General features: G+C 36.0%; 1 protein-coding gene, 1 long non-coding RNA gene and 3 pseudogenes across 3 annotated transcripts; all 5 read right to left on the bottom strand.

Annotated features, from left to right (window-relative positions):
• Positions 1-389: 389 nt before the first annotated feature.
• LOC104757111 (uncharacterized) lies at positions 390-5,885 on the bottom strand. 2 transcript variants are annotated; one of them, XM_010479827.3, is made up of 9 exons: positions 5,196-5,885; positions 4,951-5,110; positions 4,721-4,782; positions 3,811-3,905; positions 3,524-3,637; positions 3,278-3,334; positions 2,655-2,752; positions 2,002-2,414; positions 390-1,760 (listed from the first exon to the last, which is right to left on the bottom strand). In XM_010479827.3, the coding sequence occupies exons 1-9, from the start codon at positions 5,608-5,610 to the stop codon at positions 553-555; spliced, it is 2,622 nt and encodes an 873-aa protein (XP_010478129.2). In that variant the 5' UTR covers positions 5,611-5,885; the 3' UTR covers positions 390-552. The 2 variants fall into 2 exon arrangements, with proteins under 2 accessions (XP_010478129.2, XP_010478130.2); XM_010479828.3 differs by having other exon boundaries at positions 3,811-3,894; positions 5,196-5,721.
• Positions 5,886-6,254: 369 nt separating this feature from the next.
• On the bottom strand, positions 6,255-7,461 carry LOC104759458 (F-box/kelch-repeat protein At1g24800 pseudogene; annotated as a pseudogene).
• Positions 7,462-8,781: 1,320 nt separating this feature from the next.
• Positions 8,782-10,154, bottom strand: LOC104759457 (F-box/kelch-repeat protein At1g24800 pseudogene; annotated as a pseudogene).
• A 493-nt stretch (positions 10,155-10,647) lies between these two features.
• LOC104759455 (F-box/kelch-repeat protein At1g24800 pseudogene) lies at positions 10,648-11,892 on the bottom strand (annotated as a pseudogene).
• Positions 11,893-14,248: 2,356 nt separating this feature from the next.
• On the bottom strand, positions 14,249-15,833 carry LOC104757110 (uncharacterized). The gene is made up of 3 exons (XR_762369.3): positions 15,033-15,833; positions 14,599-14,734; positions 14,249-14,520 (listed from the first exon to the last, which is right to left on the bottom strand). It is a non-coding gene; the product is annotated as an uncharacterized LOC104757110 (long non-coding RNA).
• Positions 15,834-19,763: the final 3,930 nt, after the last annotated feature.

Raw genomic sequence — 19,763 nt, 5'->3', positions numbered from 1 at the left:
ATATATATATATATATATGAATCACGTGGATAAATATACATACTATTATCAAGTTTCTCGTGTGGTACGTAGACCTCACGAACAGTGTAGTTGTTGATTGTAGATTCATTTATCACTAGTCATTATCTACCACAAAATTAAATAAATCCCTTCTTATTATTTAATGTATGCACATATATATTTCTGCACTTTTCATTATTACAACTTACATCTATTACTAAACTAATTAACACCTTCTGTCGCTAACTAAACGAAAGAACTTCACTTTTTTTAAAAGCGAAGAACAAGAAAGATCATACAATACAATGTGTGGAAATTGCGAGTGATTTATATACTGTTGCGTATATAAATCAAAGATTAACTTTGTTTAACCAAAAGGGAATAATAAGGATATTAACTAAGTTTTTTTTCTTTTTAATTACCAGAAACAAGCATTACAATCAAAATGAAGTATTTGATTTTTGTAAAATATTAAGTTTCTTTTCTCTCCCGTTTCCAAACCAGAAAAAAAAATGTAAAAAGGAGACCCACTAAAACGTTTTGTGTTTATCTCTAAAAACCAGAAACACTAGCAATGTGTTTTTTCATAGCTCTATCTTTATGATTATGATTTCTCCCTCCACCACCTCCTCCTCTTCCTCGTCCCCTTCCTCGACCCCTTCCTCCTCCATTCTCCGCCTCTGTACTAACCTCTGAGTTGTTATTATTATTCTCATAACTCTTCTCTTGCGGTTGATGCTCTCTGTTCCCCATTCCTCTTCCTCTTCCCCTTCCCCTTCCCCCTCTCGAGCTTCTCCCATTCTCTCTTCCATCTCCTGTGTTCGCATTCACATTAGGCTGACCCTTCTCATCTCTCTGTCCCTGATACTCTGTCAGCTTTCTTACCGCTCCGAGAGGGATGTTTCCCCCACGCCCCAACCCAAGTATCTTATCTCCCTCAGCTTCATTTATCAGTGAAGCTTCGTTTGCGTTTGCCACCGCAACTGCGCCTGCCACTTTGTAACTGTAGTTCTTACCATCTTTCACATAGAATTGAGGATTCTTTTTGCTACCCCACTTTGGAGCATCAGAGGGCTCCGATCCAGCTGAGCCAGCTCTGTTATTAAACGCCCCGCTTTCTTCTGTACCTGATTCCGCAACACTCAATCCCAGATCATCAAAAGAATCATCGTATTCATCGTCGTATTCGTATTGCGCAAGTAGGGCTGCGTTCCTCTCTCTGTCGGATTCTTTTCTAGCATCGAGAATTTTGTAGCTTGGAATATCATCCTTTGGCTTTCTGACAAATCTACCAACCGCTGTAGATGAGGCTGATGAAGCTGGAAGTGAAGGACGTGTGATTGGTTGCCCTGTGTAAATAGCAGAGCTACTAGTGTCAGATTCAATGAGCTTTCCTTTCCCTTTGTCTTTGCTTCTAAGAGTTGGAGCAGTTTTAGGTTGTGGCATCGTCTCCAGTGAGGTATCCAACCGCTGCAAATCCTCATGGAGTGTTCCCTCAAGAATCCTCTGTATAACTTCTTCTGGATTCTGGTTATAGGCTTCAAGACATGCAGCTAAGAAACCGTTCCCATAATCAGGGAATATGTCTTTTATCTGACTGATCTTGGATTGCATAACTACAGCACTCTCATCCATTAGATCTTTGGTGTTTCCACCATCAGTTAGAAGAAGCGGCGACTCCTTCATAGAGAAAGTGTCTGCAGAATGCAACATGATCATGGACAAATACTGAAGCTGCTCATCTTCCATTGATAGCCATCCTGCATGGAAGCCAGTAGCAAACTGCTTATAACTCATGGCAATAAGAAACAAAGAACTAGGTTTTGCACAAAATTTCACATTGATTTCACTAGCAAACAGTGGAGATAATGCGTTGCTTATTTCATCTTCAGTAATATACACAATCTATCCTAACAGACCATACATACAAAAGACAAGAACCGACTGTGACATGGAAAATCAGGTAACAGCTGGGCAGAACCAAATTCTGGAAGCAAATACCTGCAGTCTGTAAACTCCTAAGTCTGTCAATTATTCTGTAATTCTTCTCAAGCTTTTGGAGTAATCGGTTCTTGCTATCCACTGACTGCTCAGAAAGTCCACTGATCTCCCTGAATGTTTGAATCAATATATCTGCCCTCACCATAGGGTCCTCTACTCTTGACGGGAACATCTTTGTGACAGCTGGAATTGAAGTTTCGTGATTGAACACATCATTGCTGAGATAACAATTATCTAATATGTTCCAACATAAACTTCCTATCCTTGTTGATAACATGTTTAAACTCGTTGATATATCTGAAAGAGAATCATGGTCTCCATCCTTGAACAAGACCTGAAAGCCATGATGAAGTGATGGAAGCAACGAATCATGCAACAGAACAAGGCTGCGAAGAACTTCATCGCTCCCATAACTGCACAGATGGATTTATGTTACGATAAAAACAAATCCAAAGCAAGCCAAATATAGATCACTATAGCAACCAACATGCCACTATTAATACTGTTTTTCATCAATCATGAGACTCCCATAGTGGAATTAAATACAAATCCACTTACAGATGATTTATGTCAACTAATCTTGTGCGATAGACAAGATTCGTAGATACTACCCTCACAAGAAACTGAAAGATTAGATAGAAAATGGTGCATACCTTGTCTCAACAGGGCATGCTAAGATTATAACAGCTGGTGTATAAGCAGAAATAAAAGCATCCAAAGAAACAACTCCATCATTAATGAAGTCCATAACCTAATCACATAAAAAAGACATTAGCACAGATGCATTACATGCCCACACACTATAACAAGCAAAGTCCGGTGTTCTTGTTATAAATTTCAACAAGAGAAGAAACTTGCTATATTTTGAATAGTTGAGTATGTTAAGTGTGTGCATACTTGCGTTTTGTGCATGCAATTGTGTCTACATGCTTACGTATTCATGTGAAAGAAAAAAACTAAAGATGAAATACAGTATATTAAAAGAGAGATATATGTTAACGCCATTCATAGAGCAAGCTCTATCTTTCCTTAACCTAGAATAATTAGCTATATGTATGTCCAATGTAACAAAGAAAACCTTATCAGGCCTTAGATAGATATCTTGGAAAAGATCTACACAAAGGTCTCATGTATCATCACGTTTTAAATAATTACTCTTTGTACTTTTAAACTAACCCTTGAAGAACTAAAAAAGAAAATGTTACTAGTCTCAAGTGTCTACAGAAGCAAACACACAACAGAGAAATTAATAAATTAAAAAGGGACGGAAATTCACCTCCAAAAGGTCTGAATGGAGTTGTTTATGTCCATGGTCTTCACTTGATACTAAGGTCTGCAGATACAAAAATAGATATATCGATCCAGGGAAAGCCGGATAATAAAAATTAAAACAAGAATTAACAGATCAATCAACACTCGGGAAGTAAACTTAATATATATGTGTGTGCGCACATATATATACACCTTTAATTTTACTAGTTTATCTCAAAGTGGAGTTTTGAAATCAACTCATATAACATACCTCCAAAGATGAGGTGCAACGGTGATGCATTGTGTGCAGGATGCCCAAGAAATGAGACAGCATCATATTCAAACTTTCAGGAATCCAATTTTGTGATTTCACAGCATTTTCAATCTGGGAAAATGTACAGTTAGATTAGCAAAAGAATATTTCTTATCCAATCAACAATTGGGAATCCCAGGATGTCAAATACCAGAAAAAGAGAATCAATCCTAGCCAATTGATGCACAGAGATAAAAACAAATTATCTTAACTCTTTGGACGAAGTTAATTTCATAACGACTTACTAAAGATTTTGTGAGTTCTGCATTCTCATGTCCATATATAGCGCAAATATCCAATAATTTTGGCAAGTCCAGTAACTTCTTGTCCTGCAAGAGAACTACAAACAAAACTAGTGAACACCTGTAAGCTAGAAAACAAGTTCTAAAAATTCCTACAAAACATATCAGGCACAACGAAAAGAAAAAGAAAAATAGAAGAAAACTATTAAGAAACAGAAACAACAACTCTAGTTTACTGCAATGATGAATTCAATTCATCCTGAGAAGTCTTGATCAATGGGTGGACTCCTCTCACTACCTGATTCTTACATCGATCCTAATATATTTAAGAACCACATATTCTGGTGCAAGCTCTATTTAACTCTGCCCTAGACTAACCAGCTTTAATCAGTTACCTACCATATATTGAGAAACAAACGTTTACAATCGATTACACGCCTGAGCACCAAATGTCGACCAATCTAAGTACAACTTCTACACATAAGACTCGTAAAGCTTATCCAGAATCTAAATATGTACAGGAATCTTAGCCTGAGTTAAAAAAAAAAAAAATGACTATTTGACAATAATCACAAGAGTCATATCCCCTTCAACTGTCCTTACTTCTAACTATACTTCTGAGTGAACAATGGAAAATTTACTTAAACTCTGGATGATATATTAGTACCAGGGACTTGGTAAGAAAAGAATTATAGTAAATCATACTTCAGTTTGGATTAGGAAAAAGCAGCTTCCACCGAGGATGAGGCACAAAATAATTCTAACCTAAAAATTAGTAACAGAGAGGAACTACAGAATATAAACACTGAGGCATGTCAATCTTTCATTCTATTGTTCATTTAATTTTCAGAATGAAATGAAAAAACTACCAACAACTGAATGGAATTAGCATAAAAAAAGAGCAAAAGGCCACCTTCATGATCTCTCAGACTGAGGCTATCAGAAGCTCGAGCACCGGGATCCTTATTGGACGATCTGCCACAACCAATATACATACTCCTCAACTCACAAGACCAAAGAATCAAAAAAAAAATAAAGACCATCTTCGACTAGAGGTTCAAAGTTTCACAGTAAGACTAGTCTGACATAAATAAATGGTAAAGAACATCCATGAGGTTGGTTATGAAACAAGTAGCGACTCACATTCTATACAAGACCATGAAAACACGGCGACATAACTCGACTTCTCCAACAATTACACCAGCAACAATCCCCTTGACACCATGAAAAGGGAAATCATACCATCTGCTCCTAAACTGCAGGAAGCTATCCAGAAAATCATGCAACGATGCATCACTAGCCACTGTCATCATCAATCAAGAGAAGCCAATTCAGCCCAAAACCTATCAAACAAAAATATAGTTAAAAACTCAGGGAAGAACAATGACCTTCTCGCCAAAAATCTCTAGGATTGAGCTTAAGGAGCCTTGAGAGCTCTCTATTGAGGAGATCGACCACTCGCTGAGACTCAACTGGATCCAAACCTCCATCATCGGAGCCGAGACCAGCAGCTACAGCCTCATCCTGCGGCAAGTAATTGACGAAACTGCCACCGCCTTGAGCAACCAACTGTCCCTGATCCCCAATCCTAACCCTACTACCACCCGAAGCGGAGACTCTGGAACTCGCGGTGGAGGAATCTGATTGCCTAAGCGAAGAAGAGAGAGAAACGGGGAAAGGAGTAGAATTAGAGGTAGGAGTTGGATTCATTGGTTTGGGTATAAATTTCTGCTGCTGCTGCTGATGACCCTTGGGAACGTATCTTGGATTCTCGTCATGCCGATTCGAGCGTCGGTTAGACATGTCTGCGCTATGAGAAGATGCCGACGATGGAAGAAGAAAGAGGAGGCGGATGGAGGAGGAGGAGCAAAGGCTGCTGCTGATGATATACGCTGGAGAGTCAATAAAACGATCGGGATTCCACGACAGCGTTTGCGTTTGTGATTGCTAACAATTGCGTTTGACCATTAATTATCTTAAAAAAAATATCAGCCGGTTTTAACTGAATTTGTTGAACCAGTCTATAACTCTATATCATCAAAAATATTGTATGCAGTATGCAACTAAGATTTAACCGGGATGATATTAGAAAAAAAATCATCATTATAAGTGAATTACAATGTACTTTTAACATGTTTAATATACATTTCCCACTGATGAACTTTACTGCATGGTATGAAGTCATGGATTATCTTGCAAAGTGGCTATAGAACGATTGACTACTAGACTGAAACAAATAAGTTAACTTAACCATCTCATGCATTGACGAAAAGAACGAAACTTCAAGCATGGTCCATGACAAGAACAAAAAAGGGTAGAAAGATAATGAAAAAGCTAAAATCGTTTTACTTATTATATTTAGCTGGATACAATCTAGAAACGAAACTTAAAACTGATCTGACAATAACTAAACTAGCGCAGTCTTGAGGGTATGAAAGAAACAAAAACTAAACATTTCTAACTTTCCTTTTAAGCTACTGGTTGACTTGCACCAAACTCGGAAGGTAAGAAGAAGAGCACACAACCGGGGGACGAGGGTCCCTGAGATTGGGAGCGACTCCAAGAGTCACAGCTTTGAAGTATCCGTCTTCTCCACTGATAAAAGCTGTCTGGTAACGAGTGGTCACAGGTGTGAAGAAGTGTCTGTCTAGATCGAACACCACAGCGACTTCCTGTTCCTCGTCAATGAAGAAGGTCCCACCCGTATAATGGTTAAAGCGAAGACCAGTGAGGTCGAATGTTCTCATTTCCACAGTCAAAAACTTTGTCCAGGAAACAGAGTTGGGATCAATCCTAGTTGTAAGCCAAAACTCAACTGTGCTAATCTGATCACCATCATAATCAGCCTCATCATTATGATATAGCACCACGAGCTGCTCGTCTCTAACACTAGACAAAGTCACAGTCTCGTCGATACCAGAGTGAAACGGAAGAGGCAGACGCGGACCAAATGTCTCTGTTGTAAAATCAAAACAGATCAAGAAATCTTCAAGATCCGTTTTCTCTCCACCTTCATCCTCTTGAGCAAAAAAGTAGGTATTTCCCTTCACAGACGCGCCATAATTAATTTGTATTTTCAAATCGCGATGGACCTCGAGATCCCTCCATGAATTAGAGCTCAACTGGTAGATTTCGTACCTGGAAACGTGTTTTGAATATGGAATGGAAAATATTTCCACAAACCTCAAAATTTTTGTGGTTACGGTTGATGTCGTATCCGAAAGCATAGCTGTATAGCCAGTGGACACTATTTCTGGGACTGATCCACTTTGTTTGCCCCAAATAAGGGTTCCAAACCAGCAGCCTCGACTTGTCCTCAGCGACGCATAACAGTAAGCCGTCGCAGTGATGCACTTTTGATATCTCCACTTGATTAAGCAATTCTACCTGCTTTATAGCCAAGTCTTCTCCTTCTTCTTCTTTTTCCTTTCTGCTATGGAATCTAACTGAACAAACCTTTGAATTCATCGTCATAAACCCTAAAAACTGTTGCCTTGGCGCTGAAGCTTCACCCAAAACCCAATCTTTGGTTAAAGTGTTCCATAGTTTGCAAGTGGTTCTCACAGCTCCCAGAGATGTTATCGGAACCCTCGTGAGTATGTTTCCCCCTACCAAATCCAGTGGAAGATCGCAGATCCTCGTCCTCGTCATTCTTCTTCCAACTTTTCTTTTTCCGGCTCTCATTATTTTTCCAACTGTTCAAAAGAAGCTACGCAATAAAAATTAGGGCTTTGTCTCATTATTTTGTTTTGACAATTACAGTATGATATATGTTATTAGGTTTCGTATTTTTTCTTATGTTGAGAAATATATTCAATTTAAGAAAATCAGTTTCTTCCCATTTTTCCTTGGCATCTAGATTTCAATAATTAAATTTCTTTGATACAATAGTGCTATAAGTTATTAATTTACACCTAATAATAAAAATAAAAACAGCAAAATACAGCATACTTATGAATTACTAGTGTTTTTCAAACCAAAAACATTACTAATCAAGCAATGTAACCAGCTCTCAGAAATGTATAGTTCCAATTGCATAAACGAATCCAAGTACATCTGTTATATATCCTACCCTGGCGGCTATAGAGTAACTGACCACCACCATATATCAGAAGAACCTGGAGGTTGGGATTGTATGGGGAGATAAGGAGGTTTATTGTATTTCATGGAACAAGGTAATTAACTTTGATGCCAAATTCATTGCTGCAAAAAAGGCTGATACTATTCAAAATTGATGCCAATTAAGTTCTTCTTCTGTATTCTCAAAATGCCATTAGACCGAACCTGTGGGATGTCGATACCACAAGTGATCCGAGTCTCTAGACCCGGAAATGCAGCAACAAAAGAATCGTTATTGTAAACGTACACAGGCTTGTTCAAATGTGCTACCATCTTCTCCACACCTGTAACTTGGTTAGTGTTGCTTTTCCTCCAACGGGACTTTCAGTTTTTATTTGGTTCCTAGCTCAGCAGCAACCTGGAATGTGTATATATAATACTTGATTTCACTTCAGGACGGACCTGAAAAGGCTCGATAGTATTCATAGTGGTGTTGGAAACATATAACATACATGAGTGAAGATCAGAGATCACTTACTGGCTTTCCTTTCAGTAAACGCAAAAACAGACAACTACTAAAAGTAATATAAGTAGTAAACTACTAGTTGGAAGCTTGATTTTTTCTTTTCTTACACGAGAAAAGTTGAGAAGGATCACAACCTATTCCTGTACTTAGTACTTACCATGCAAGAAACAAAAAGCAGAAAAGAAAAGAAAGAAACTTGACCCATGACAAGAACAAGTAACGAGCAATTAAAAAGAGTAGAAAGATACATGACAAAAGCCGAAATGAAATCTTTTACTTATATTATATAGCTGGTATATAGAAACGAAACTAATAGGGAATTTTGATTATAGCAGTCTGATGAGAAAATGCAAGAAACAAAAACTAAACATCTCTTTCTTTCTATCCTTTTAGCGTGGTTGGTTGAGTTGCACGAGACTTGGATGATAAGAGGAAGAGCACACAAGCGGGGGACAATAAAAACCTGGTTCAGCGATTTTGGGAGCGACTCCAAGAGTCACAGGTTTGAAGTATCCGTCTTCTCTAATGATAAAAGCTGTGTGGTGACGAGTGGTCACAGGTGTGAAGTATCCGTCTAGATCGAACACCACAGCGACTTCCTGTTCCTCGTCAATGAAGAAGGTCCCACCCGTATAATGGTCAAAGCGAACACCAGTGCGGGCGAATGGTTTCATTTCCACAGTCAAAAACTTTGTCCAGGACACAGAGTTGGGCTCAATCCTAGTTGTAACCCAAATGTGAACTACCTTACATCATGGAACACCATAACCCTCCTCCTCCTGATATAGACAGCGAGCTGCTCTTCTCTAACACATGAGAGGGTCACGGTGTCTTCTAAACCGGAAGTGTGAAACGGAAGAGGCAGACGCGGTCCAAATATCTCTCTTGTAAAATCAAAACAGAGCAAGAAATCTTCAATCGCAGAGTCATCGTTTTCCAGTGTTGACTCATGATCAAAAAAGTAGGTATTTCCCTTGACAGAGACACCGCCTTGAAAAGGATCTATATCCCAGTCAGGAGTGACGTCGAGAACCCTCCATGAATTAGAGCTAAAGTCGTAGATTTCAAAAGAATCCAAAAACCTTAAGATTTTGTGGTTACGGTTCATGTCGTATCCGAGAGCATACCTGTCTGTCCTGTGGAAATCCGTTCTGGATCCGATCCATTTTGTTTGCCCCAAATAAGGGTTCCAAACCAACAGCCTCGAGTTGTCCTTGACGACGCATAACAATAAGCCGTAGCAGTGATACACTTTAGATATCTCCACTTGATTAAGCAAACCGACCTGTTTTATAGATATATCAATCAAGTCTTCTTCTTCCTTGTCCTTGTTGCAGCGGCAGAGATGGAATCTTAGTGAACAAACCTTTGAATCCATCGTCATAAACCCCAAAAACTGCTGCCTTGCTGCTGACGCTTTACCCAAAACCCAATCATTGGTTAAAGCCTTCCATAATTTGCAAGTGGTTCTCACAGCTCTCAGATGTTATCGGAACCCTCGTGAGTATTTTCCCCCCTACCAAGTCCGGAAGATCGCAAACACTTTTCCTCATCAATTTTTTTCCGGCTCTCTTCATATTCCCAACTTTTGACTGACGACGCCCAATAGAAATTAGGGTTCTCCTTTTTAATGTGCATGTGGATCGCACCGCTCTCACAGATGCTATCGGAATCCTCGTGGCTTTCTTCGGTGGAAGATCGCACTTTCGCCTCGTCATTCTTCCAACTTTCGCCGGACGCCGCCGCACAATAGAAAATTAGGGTTCATGTTTCACCTGTTTTGGATTCATATTTTTGTTCCCAAATGTTTGAAAAAAATAAGAAGTTACTGTATTAAATTAAAAAAAAAATACGGTAAGCAGCTAGAACTTCTTTCACTTACCTTTTCAGCTCCTCTACTAAGGTAATAACTAATAAATGAGATAAAATCAGCGAGAGATCAGATTCGTATGCAAAGCGACAATTTGTGTTTACTCCATATTACCTTGCAGGTGAAAAAAGTGAACATTCCTTGATAAATTTATCAGTAGAAAAGAGAGAAACTTCAACCAGGACAAGAAGAATAAGTTTGACACAAGAGGATTGAAAAATGGTAGAAAGATAATGGAAATTAAAGCCGAAATCGTTTTTGTTTACTTATTATTAGCTGATATGATAGAAACGAAGCAGAGAACCGATCTGATAACTAGCAGTCTGATGAGAAAATGCAAGAAACAAAAACTAAACATACATCTCTTTCTTTCTTTCTTTCCTTTTTAGTTGAGTTGCACGAGACTTGGATGATAAGAAGAAGAGCACAAAAGCGGGGGACAATAAACCTCTGGGACATACCCGGATATGTGACTAGGTTCAGCGACTCTGGGAGCTACTCCGAGACTCAGAGATTTGAAGTATCCGTCTTCTCTAATGATAAAAGCTGTGTGGTTGGGCCCCCTGGATAGGTACCCGTCTATGTCGAACACCACAGCGACTCTCTCTTCCTCGTCAATGAAGAAGGTCCCACCAGTTTCTTCGTCAAACCGAACACCAGTGAGTGAGAATGGTCTCATTTCCACGTTCAGAAACTTGCTCCAGGACACAGAGTTTGGCTCAATCCTAGTTGTTACCCAAATATGAACTATGTTACATAACGTATCATGGCCACTCTCTTCGTGATATAGCACAGCGAGCTGCTCTTCTCTAACACATGAGAGGGTCACAGTATCTAAACCACGAGTGTGAAACGGAAGAGGCAGACGCGGTCCAAATATCTCTCTTGTAAAATCAAAACAGAGCAAGAAATCTTTAAGCTCAGAGTAATCTATCATTACATCTCCATTTTCCTGGTACTCTCCACCAGAGAAGCCAGGTGCTAGTGTTGACTCACGAGCAAAAAAGTAGGTATTTCCCTTCACAGAGACACCGCCTTGAGAAGGATCTACATCCCAGTCCGGAGTGACCTCGAGAACCCTCCATGAACTAGAGCTTAAGTCGTAGATTTCGTACATGGAAGGGCGTTCTTCGAAAATATCAAAAAACCTCAAGATCTTGTGCTTACCGTCGATGTCGTATCCGAGAGCATAGCTGTCTAGCCCGTGGAAATCTATTCTGGGTCCGATCCACTTTGTTTGCCCCAAATAAGGGTTCCAAACCACCAGCCTCGAGTTGTCCTTAGCTACGCATAACAGTAAGCCTTCGCAGTGATACACTTTAGATATCTCCACTTGATTAAGCAAACCGACCTGTTTTATAGATATATCAATCAAGTCTTCTTCTTCTTCTTTGTCCTTGCTGCTGCGGCAGAGATAAGATCTAACTGAACAAACCTTCGAATCCATCGTCATAAACCCTAAAAAATGCTGCCTTGGCGCTGAAGCTTTACCCAAAACCCAATCTTTAGTTAGAGCGTTCCATAATTTGCAAGTGGATCTCACAGATCCCAGAGATGTTATCGGAACCCTCGTGAGTATCTTCTCCCCTACCAAATCTAGTGGAAGATCGCAAACACTCGTCCTCATCATTCTTCTTCCAACTTTTGACTGACGCCGCCCAATAGAAATAAGGGCTCTCCTCTTTAATTTGCATGTGGATCGCACCGCTCTCACAGATGCTATCGGAATTCTCGTGGCTATCTTCGGTGGAAGATCGCACTTCCGCCTCGTCAATCTTCCAACTTTTTTTTTGCCGGCTCTCGTCATTCTTCCAACTTTCGCCGGACGTGTAATTGTTTCCCTTGTTTTGTACGTGTATTTGTTTCAGTTTTGTTTATACCATACACAATTATATAATCGTAGTCGGTTTTAACAGTTCAAATCAAAATTTGGGTTTTTAACCTAATTTGGTCTCGGCAAGGGAGGTCGCCTATCCAGTTTTTAAGAAACATTGGTACAAAACGTGCGGGAAGGGTATGTTATAGACATTTTTGGATTCATATCTTGTTACCAAATGTTTGGAAACAAAAAAGTGATTAAATAAAAAAAAATAAGGTAATTAAGCAGTTAGTACTTCTTTTACTTACCTTTTTAGCTACTCAACTTAGGTTACCTTTTTACCTCCTCAACTTAGGTAAGTAGCTAAATGAGATATAAGATAGAGTATATGTTTAGGTCCATTAGGCCCAAAGCCTGCGGGCTGGCCCGGCTCAACCCTGAAAAATACCGGGCTAAAGCTTAAATATATATGTTTAGAAAAAATCGAGCCTTTCAGGCTCAGCCCATTCGGACTATAGGGTTTTTTGGGCTTTGTCCGACCGGACTTGTACCAGCCCAAAAAACCCTTTAACAAATACATTTGTACTTTTTTGTTAACACTTTTGTTTGATTGCAATAATTGATTAATGATTTATTGTAAATAAAGTTTAAAACTCTAATCATAGTTTTCATATTTAATTAATAACCTTACATAATACTGTACTTTTAAAATTTTTATTTATGATATTTTATATGAATTATATATTGTTTTATTTGGTTAAAGTATAAAAGTTTTATTTAGTTTTAAACTTTTCTTTTAAATTAAGTTGGTTGTAGTGAATATAGATGAATTATTACAATTTTGATTGATTTGTTTTATAGTGTACCTCTAAACACCACTTTTTTAAGGTTTATTAGTTTAAATTTTTGATCTGTAAGATAAGCCTAAAAAAGCTCAAAAAAGTCTTGTAATTATCATGTTAGGGCCAGATTCGGGTTTTGAAATATAGGCTCGAAAATATTTTGGATAGAGCCGGGACGGGCTTAAACATATGCGGGCTTTACGGGTTTTGGACCGGGCGGGCGCTCGATTGACACCCCTAGATCAGAGAGATCATATTCGTATTATCAATGCACATGACCTTAGGCTGCAAACCCTCTAATGTTCCTATGAATCCTATTATTAAATTTTCAAAGTATACTGGTGGAGATTTGGTTGATGGTAAAGCCTATAGACAGTGGAACAGTAATGTATATATGCTGATCACTCGTCTTGATATTATCTTTGCTGTAAACAAACTCAGCCAATATTTATAGGCTTTTCGCCATGCTCATTTAAAGGCTGCCTACAAGATTCAACACAACATCAAAAGCACCATTCGGCAAGGTTTGTTTTACTCCTCTAAATTAAGCTGAACTTCAAATTCAAGCATTTGTAGATGTGTATTATGATTCTTGCCTCGACACAAAGAGATCTACTTCTTGCTACTGCATGTTTTTAGGTCTCTCATTTGTTGGAAGTGCAAGAAACAGCACGTTTTTTTTTCCAAATTATCTGCAGAATCTCAATATAGAAGTCTCTCCTCGGCTACGAATGATTATATTTTTGATTAATATACATATTTTTAGTGTCTTCGTATTTCTATATAATATATATATATTTTTAGTGTATTCGTGAAATCTGCTATGATACAATTATGTATTTGATAAAGTACAACACAGTCGACTGCTAAGCAATAATACTAATGGATTTTAACGTATTATTAGGTATATAAAACATGAGTAAAACAAGTTCGTGCTTTTTGGAATTAATATTCTTGAAATTATTTCTCCGTCTTACATCTAAGATCGAGAATAAGTGCAAGATCCAGCATGGCATCTTCAAGTGGAGATTTTGTAACAAATTAAACCTTTTAGGGCATCTTTAAAGGGATAACTTTTTTTTGTGTTCTTAGATTAAATATATTAGGAAAATAATCTAAGATCAGTTGTTAAGAACTTTTGCTGAAAAGTTAGTTATAGGGAGAACATATTTAAGATCATAAGATTTAATAATATAATATTCAAATTCATAAGGTTTGATTCAAATTCAATTTCGAATTTTATATTTTTGAGTTTTGAAAATTTGATAACAAAAGTGACATCCTATTGTAGAAGAATTTGTAGCTTTGATTGAACTCAGAAGAAAAACAAAATTCTATGATCCCACTAAGTGTTAACGTCATTCAAACTTTCATATGTTCAGGTCAAAGACTCTGAGATGAGTTCATAAACAACCAAAACATTTCAGAGTTCAACCAATACTTTACAAGCTGCAGAAGTAAGAAGAGAATACACAAAGGAGCTTTCATTAGCCCAGAAGCAAAAGTTTCCAAAGAATGATTTATATAAACCCATGGCTATGTAGTAGTCGATCAGATTCTTCACTTCTAAATCAAACTTCCAAAGGTTCTTCAAGAACTGCAACCACAGAAAGCATGTCTGAGTTTAAGATTCTTTGTGTGAAGCAATTATTACTTGTACAAACATTACAAAAACCTTTTCTCTTTGTTGGAGTGTTTTCTGCATTGGAAGCGATCGATGCTTTTGTTGGCACATCAGGGAGATCCAATTTATCAGGTTCTTCAGGAACGAGCTCTGTCTTAGGCACTTCAGGCATATCTTCATCAATGAGCTTTAAACAAAACAAACATTACAATTTAACTCTATTCAGGAAGTAACAAAGTAGATGTCAATAGGCACAATATATGTGGTCCTAATGCAGGAAAATTTTGTATCTGAGAAACAAGCAAACCCATTATGTAACCCTTCACAGAACACAACCTCTACCAATCAGAGAACTAGTCTAGATTCATGACGCCATTGAAGCTCTAATCGAGATTATTATAAGTTACAGCAAAAAGACCAAATTTTTCAAAACTAAACACACCAAGATTCATGTAGAAACGAATCAAAGTCTCGGGGGACAATACCTTGAGATTATTGCGAGAGAGATCCAAGGAAACCAAACCAACGATCTTCCCTAAAGCATCAGGAATAAGCTTAAGCTGACGATTAGAAAGATCAATCCTTTCAACGACTCCACCATCTTCAGCTCCCTTAATCACAGCTAAAACCTCCTCATTCACTTCATCCCCACCGTTCAACGACTCATCAACAGCCAAACCATAAACCCTACAAAGCTCCTCCTCCAAATCCCTCAAGAGCTTCTCGTATCCCTCGTGAACTTCCTCCAACTTAACAACCGTAGCGTAAACCTCTTCTTCCTTAGCCGCATCCTCCGGAGACAACGAACGTTGAGATCCGCCGTCGGTGGATCAATTCAACGATAACCCAGAAACCGTAGCGTAAACCTCCTCATTCAACGATAACCCAGAAAAAAAATCAATTCGCCATCGGAAGGAGACGAGTCACAATTACCTGAACCAGAGTCGCCGTTGAGATCAGCCGTCGGTGGAGGTGGTGAGTAACGGTTCGAACAGTCGGAGGTCACCAAAAGTTAAATCATTCTCCTCCATTTGCAACTGAATTTTGGAACAAATTTCTTCCAAATTCACAAGGAGTTTGTCACGATATCGAACAAAATGAGGAATGAAAAGTTTTCTCCGTTGCAAAAATTGTTTTCAATGAGACAATGCCACGTCGCATAAGAACAACACAAAAAACAGTTCTCAAATAAGATCAGTTTTTATGATCTAAGCCCACTTTTTAATTTTTTTCAAATAAAAAAAGCCCAAGAACACCCTATCTGATATACCGATAAAGATGGTCTTAGTAATTATGATGTTGCTATTTTGATCCTTGTTACACGAGAAACCCTTGTTGCCGTCGTAGTCGTAGAGTCGTCACGAAACAACATGAGTCAGATCTAATTCTGAGAATACAAAGCAATTTACTTCTTTTTTTTCCCTTTTTTTTGGAACTAATTGATAACTCTAGTCAAAAGAGAACTAATGCCAAAAACACACTACATAAAAAATACATTAAAATTCCTTGCCCCAAAAAAATGAGATATTTGGTTTTTAGACATTTTTCAAAACATGATTGTAGAAGGAACAATACTTACGTTCACCCCTAGGGGTGAACCTCTCCATTCACCCCCTAATAAAATAAGGCAATAAAATCTGTATATATTATTATAAAATTAAAAAACTTAAACCGCACTTTAATAAACCCAAACCGACATATATAAAATCTAAACTCTAACCATCTCATTTGTAAACCCAAACCGTATATAATTTCGTTCTACTTATAAAATCTAAACCCTAACCATCTTATTTGTGAACCCAAACCGACATATAATTTCGTTCTAATTGTGAAATCTAAATCCTAACATCTCATTTGTGAACCCAAACCGACATATTATTTTGTTTTACTTGTAAAATCTAAACCCTAACTATCTCATTTGTGAACCCAAACCGACATATAATTTCGTTCTAATTGTAAAATCTAAACCCTAACCACCTCATTTGTAAACCCAAACCGACATATAATTTCGTTTTAATTGTAAAATCTAAACCCTAACCACTTCATTTGTAAATCCAAACTGACATAATTTTATTCTAAGTTTAAAAATCTAAACCAAGCCAATATTTATCTTTCCTTAATTAAAAGTATACAGAATTTGTTTCCTTAATTTGGTTTACTTTTTAATTTAATTTTAATTTATTTTTGAAATAAAATATTAGATGGAAGATTCTGTGGTTTTGTACAAATTAACCTCAGTATTTTTCTTGTAAAAGTAGTACAATCACTATTTACAATTAACAAATTCCACATTTTTTTACTATATTTACTGTTCACAAGACTTTTCAACCCTCAATAATATTTCATATTTACAACACATGCTATTGAGTCTCTGATTTTTTTTTTTTTGAAATATATGCTTTCTACAATCTTAAAAATAAAATGCTAATTAAAATTTGTTTTCTAAAATTTTAAAAATGTATAAAAACCTATTTTTTCTTTATAATTTGATATGCATTTTGTTTGATGATTTTATTTGATAATGTTGAATATTTTTTACAAATTTTGTATCCGTAAATATTTTTAAGTGTACATATGTCTGTACACATTATTAAATTTACATATGTCCGTACACATTATTAAGTATACATATGTCTGTACATCTTATTAAGTGTAAAGATGTAATTTGTGTAATTTGTTTAATTCTTAGGGTTTCAGATACCTGTATAGTAATGGTTTTGTACAAATTATATCTATACGCTTAATAATTTGTCTCTATACACTTAATAAGATGTACAGACATCTGTACACTAAATAAGTTGTACGTATACAAAATATGTATATAATATATTAAATAAAATTCATCAAATTATAAATAAAAAAAATAGATTTTTTGTATCCAAGAAATTTATAAAAAAAAATTATATTAACAATTATTTGAATAATTATAATTGAAGAAAAAAAAACTTTATTTCTCACCCACACACACATATCCCTTTTGGTAATTTTCTCACCCAAACCTATGTCTCGCAATCTCTTCTATCTCACACATTCTCTATTACACAACATCTATTTTTCTAATTTTGAATAGTAAATGTATTAGTTTGCCAATTAAATTTCCAAAATGTATTAATATGCAAACAAACCCAAAAAAAAACCATCAGAATCTATGAGAATACAATAAAATACTCTACTTTCAAATCCACTTACATTAAAATACATAGAAATCATCATTTCAATAACACCTCCTAAGAAATAAATAAAAAGTAAACCAAATAAGTGAATAACGTGTTTAGGATTGGGAAGAGTATTATTAACAGTTCAAATAACTAACTAGGGTAAACAAAGTTTTACTTATGTAAAAAATAAGTCAACATACATATATAGTAAACAAATATAGATAAAAAAATTTAAACTGTTCGATGAATCCACTTCCGCCTAGCAATTATGGATTTTAAATTATTTGACTAATAGAAAAAATGAAATGATAATAAATAAATAAATAAACCCTTTAGTTGAAATATTGGCCCAACTAACAAAAGACCCTGCCCAAAAGCCTTAACAAAGAAAAAAAAACACAACATCGAAACATTTTCCTTCACATTTACAAATCAAATCTCTCAGTCGCTCTCTCTCGCTCGCAGATCCAGATACAATCCGCTCGCTCGCTCGCAGATCCAGATACGATTCGCTTGCTCCCACGCTTCGATGGACCCTCCGGTTGTTCTCGAGTACGAAAACCCCGTGAACATGCAAGATATCCACACAGGAGTTGTTGGTAAGTGAAACAATTTGACGATTTGATGGGTTGAGATCTACTGGGATTTGATTGTAGATTTGACAGTTCGATTGTAATTTATTGTATTTCTTTCAAGTTAATCAGTTATTTCTAATTTGGATGATATAGTTCTTACATATTAACATCAATCCAAAATATGATGCTAAATACAAATTTGATATCGTTTCTTTAAAACTCTAGCATCACTTAAAAACTAATGCTAAAAAAAAGAAGAGATAAAAAAAATACTTGATGTAAACTATACTATTTTCCATAGTGATGGATCGACATATTTAACCATTTAACCTATAAAACTAAATATGTTTACATGTTATTTTGATCTATTAAAAATTAATGGATTCATGAGTAACCTAATTAATTTAACACAAAAGTTATTAAGATACTGGATTAGATTATAAGTTAGATTCAATTTTTTTTAATGTGAAAGCTTTTAACATAACACCAGATAGTATAAAAATAAATGATTAATTTTTGTGTAAATGTTAGCTCACACAAATGCCCCAACAGAATTATACGTTTAAACTTATAACTTTTGTTCAAAAATCGTCCAAAGCGTCAGATTATTCGCCGGTAAAGTATGCATGATTTGGTTATGGTTATACTTTTAAGTTTTTAATCTAGATTTGTTTATATTTATGAATTATTTTTGACCTTGAATTTTTTTGATGTGAAAGCTTTTAACATAACACCAAATAGTATAAAAATAAATGATTAATTTGTGTGTAAATGTTAGCTCACACAAATGTCCCAACAGAATTATATGTTTAAACTTATAACTTTTGTTCAAAAATCGTCCAAAGCGTCAGATTATTCGCCGGTAAAGTATGCATGATTTGGTTATGGTTATACTTTTAAGTTTTTAATCTAGATTTGTGTATATTTATGAATTATTTTTGACGTTGAATGTTAAATTATATGATGTTATCAACACAATATCCCATATCTGCATGCTATAAGGATATGACTATATGAGGATTAGATCTAAAGAAAATCTGCAAATCATAAAAGAATCAAAAACAGGTATTAAATTCACAAAACAACAACAAAGAGAACAAAATGATAATTATGACTATGATTTAACTTATGGTATACCTTGGGATAATTTTTCTTTTACACTCTCTTAATTAAAGTAATACAATTTGATTTATCTAATTTTTTAATATTAGTTGTGTTAACAAAATAATAATCTTAAAATTTAACATGTGGTGTAGTGCTAAGTAATACTGATATTTTTATTAATATCGATTCAAGACTGTCCCATATTTTTTATTTTAAAACTTTTTAATAAGTTATATAATTGTAATATATAGTTGGAATATTATTTGTATCATAATTTTGATGAAAATGATTTAATAATGTTATGCTCGTTTAGATTTATTTGTTCGGTAGATGTGCATGTAAAGATGTGATTATAAATCAACCAAAGTACTTGTAATAT

The sequence above is a fragment of the Camelina sativa genome, chromosome 17 (assembly GCF_030686135.1).
Source record: "Camelina sativa cultivar CO46 ecotype springtype chromosome 17, ASM3068613v1".
Classification (NCBI taxonomy): Eukaryota; Viridiplantae; Streptophyta; class Magnoliopsida; order Brassicales; family Brassicaceae; genus Camelina; species Camelina sativa.
This window is presented reverse-complemented; position numbering and strand designations above follow the sequence as displayed.

Bases quoted from the DNA above. Each gene is read 5' to 3' on its own strand.
- LOC104757111 (XM_010479827.3), bottom strand. From the start codon at position 5,610: ATGTCTAACCGACGCTCGAATCGGCATGACGAGAATCCAAGATACGTT. The intron at 2,415-2,654 runs GTATGCACCATT...CCATCTGTGCAG, and splicing joins GCATGCCCTGTTGAGACAAG to TTATGGGAGCGATGAAGTTC. The intron at 1,761-2,001 runs GTATTTGCTTCC...GCTTCCATGCAG, and splicing joins TAGGAGTTTACAGACTGCAG to GATGGCTATCAATGGAAGAT.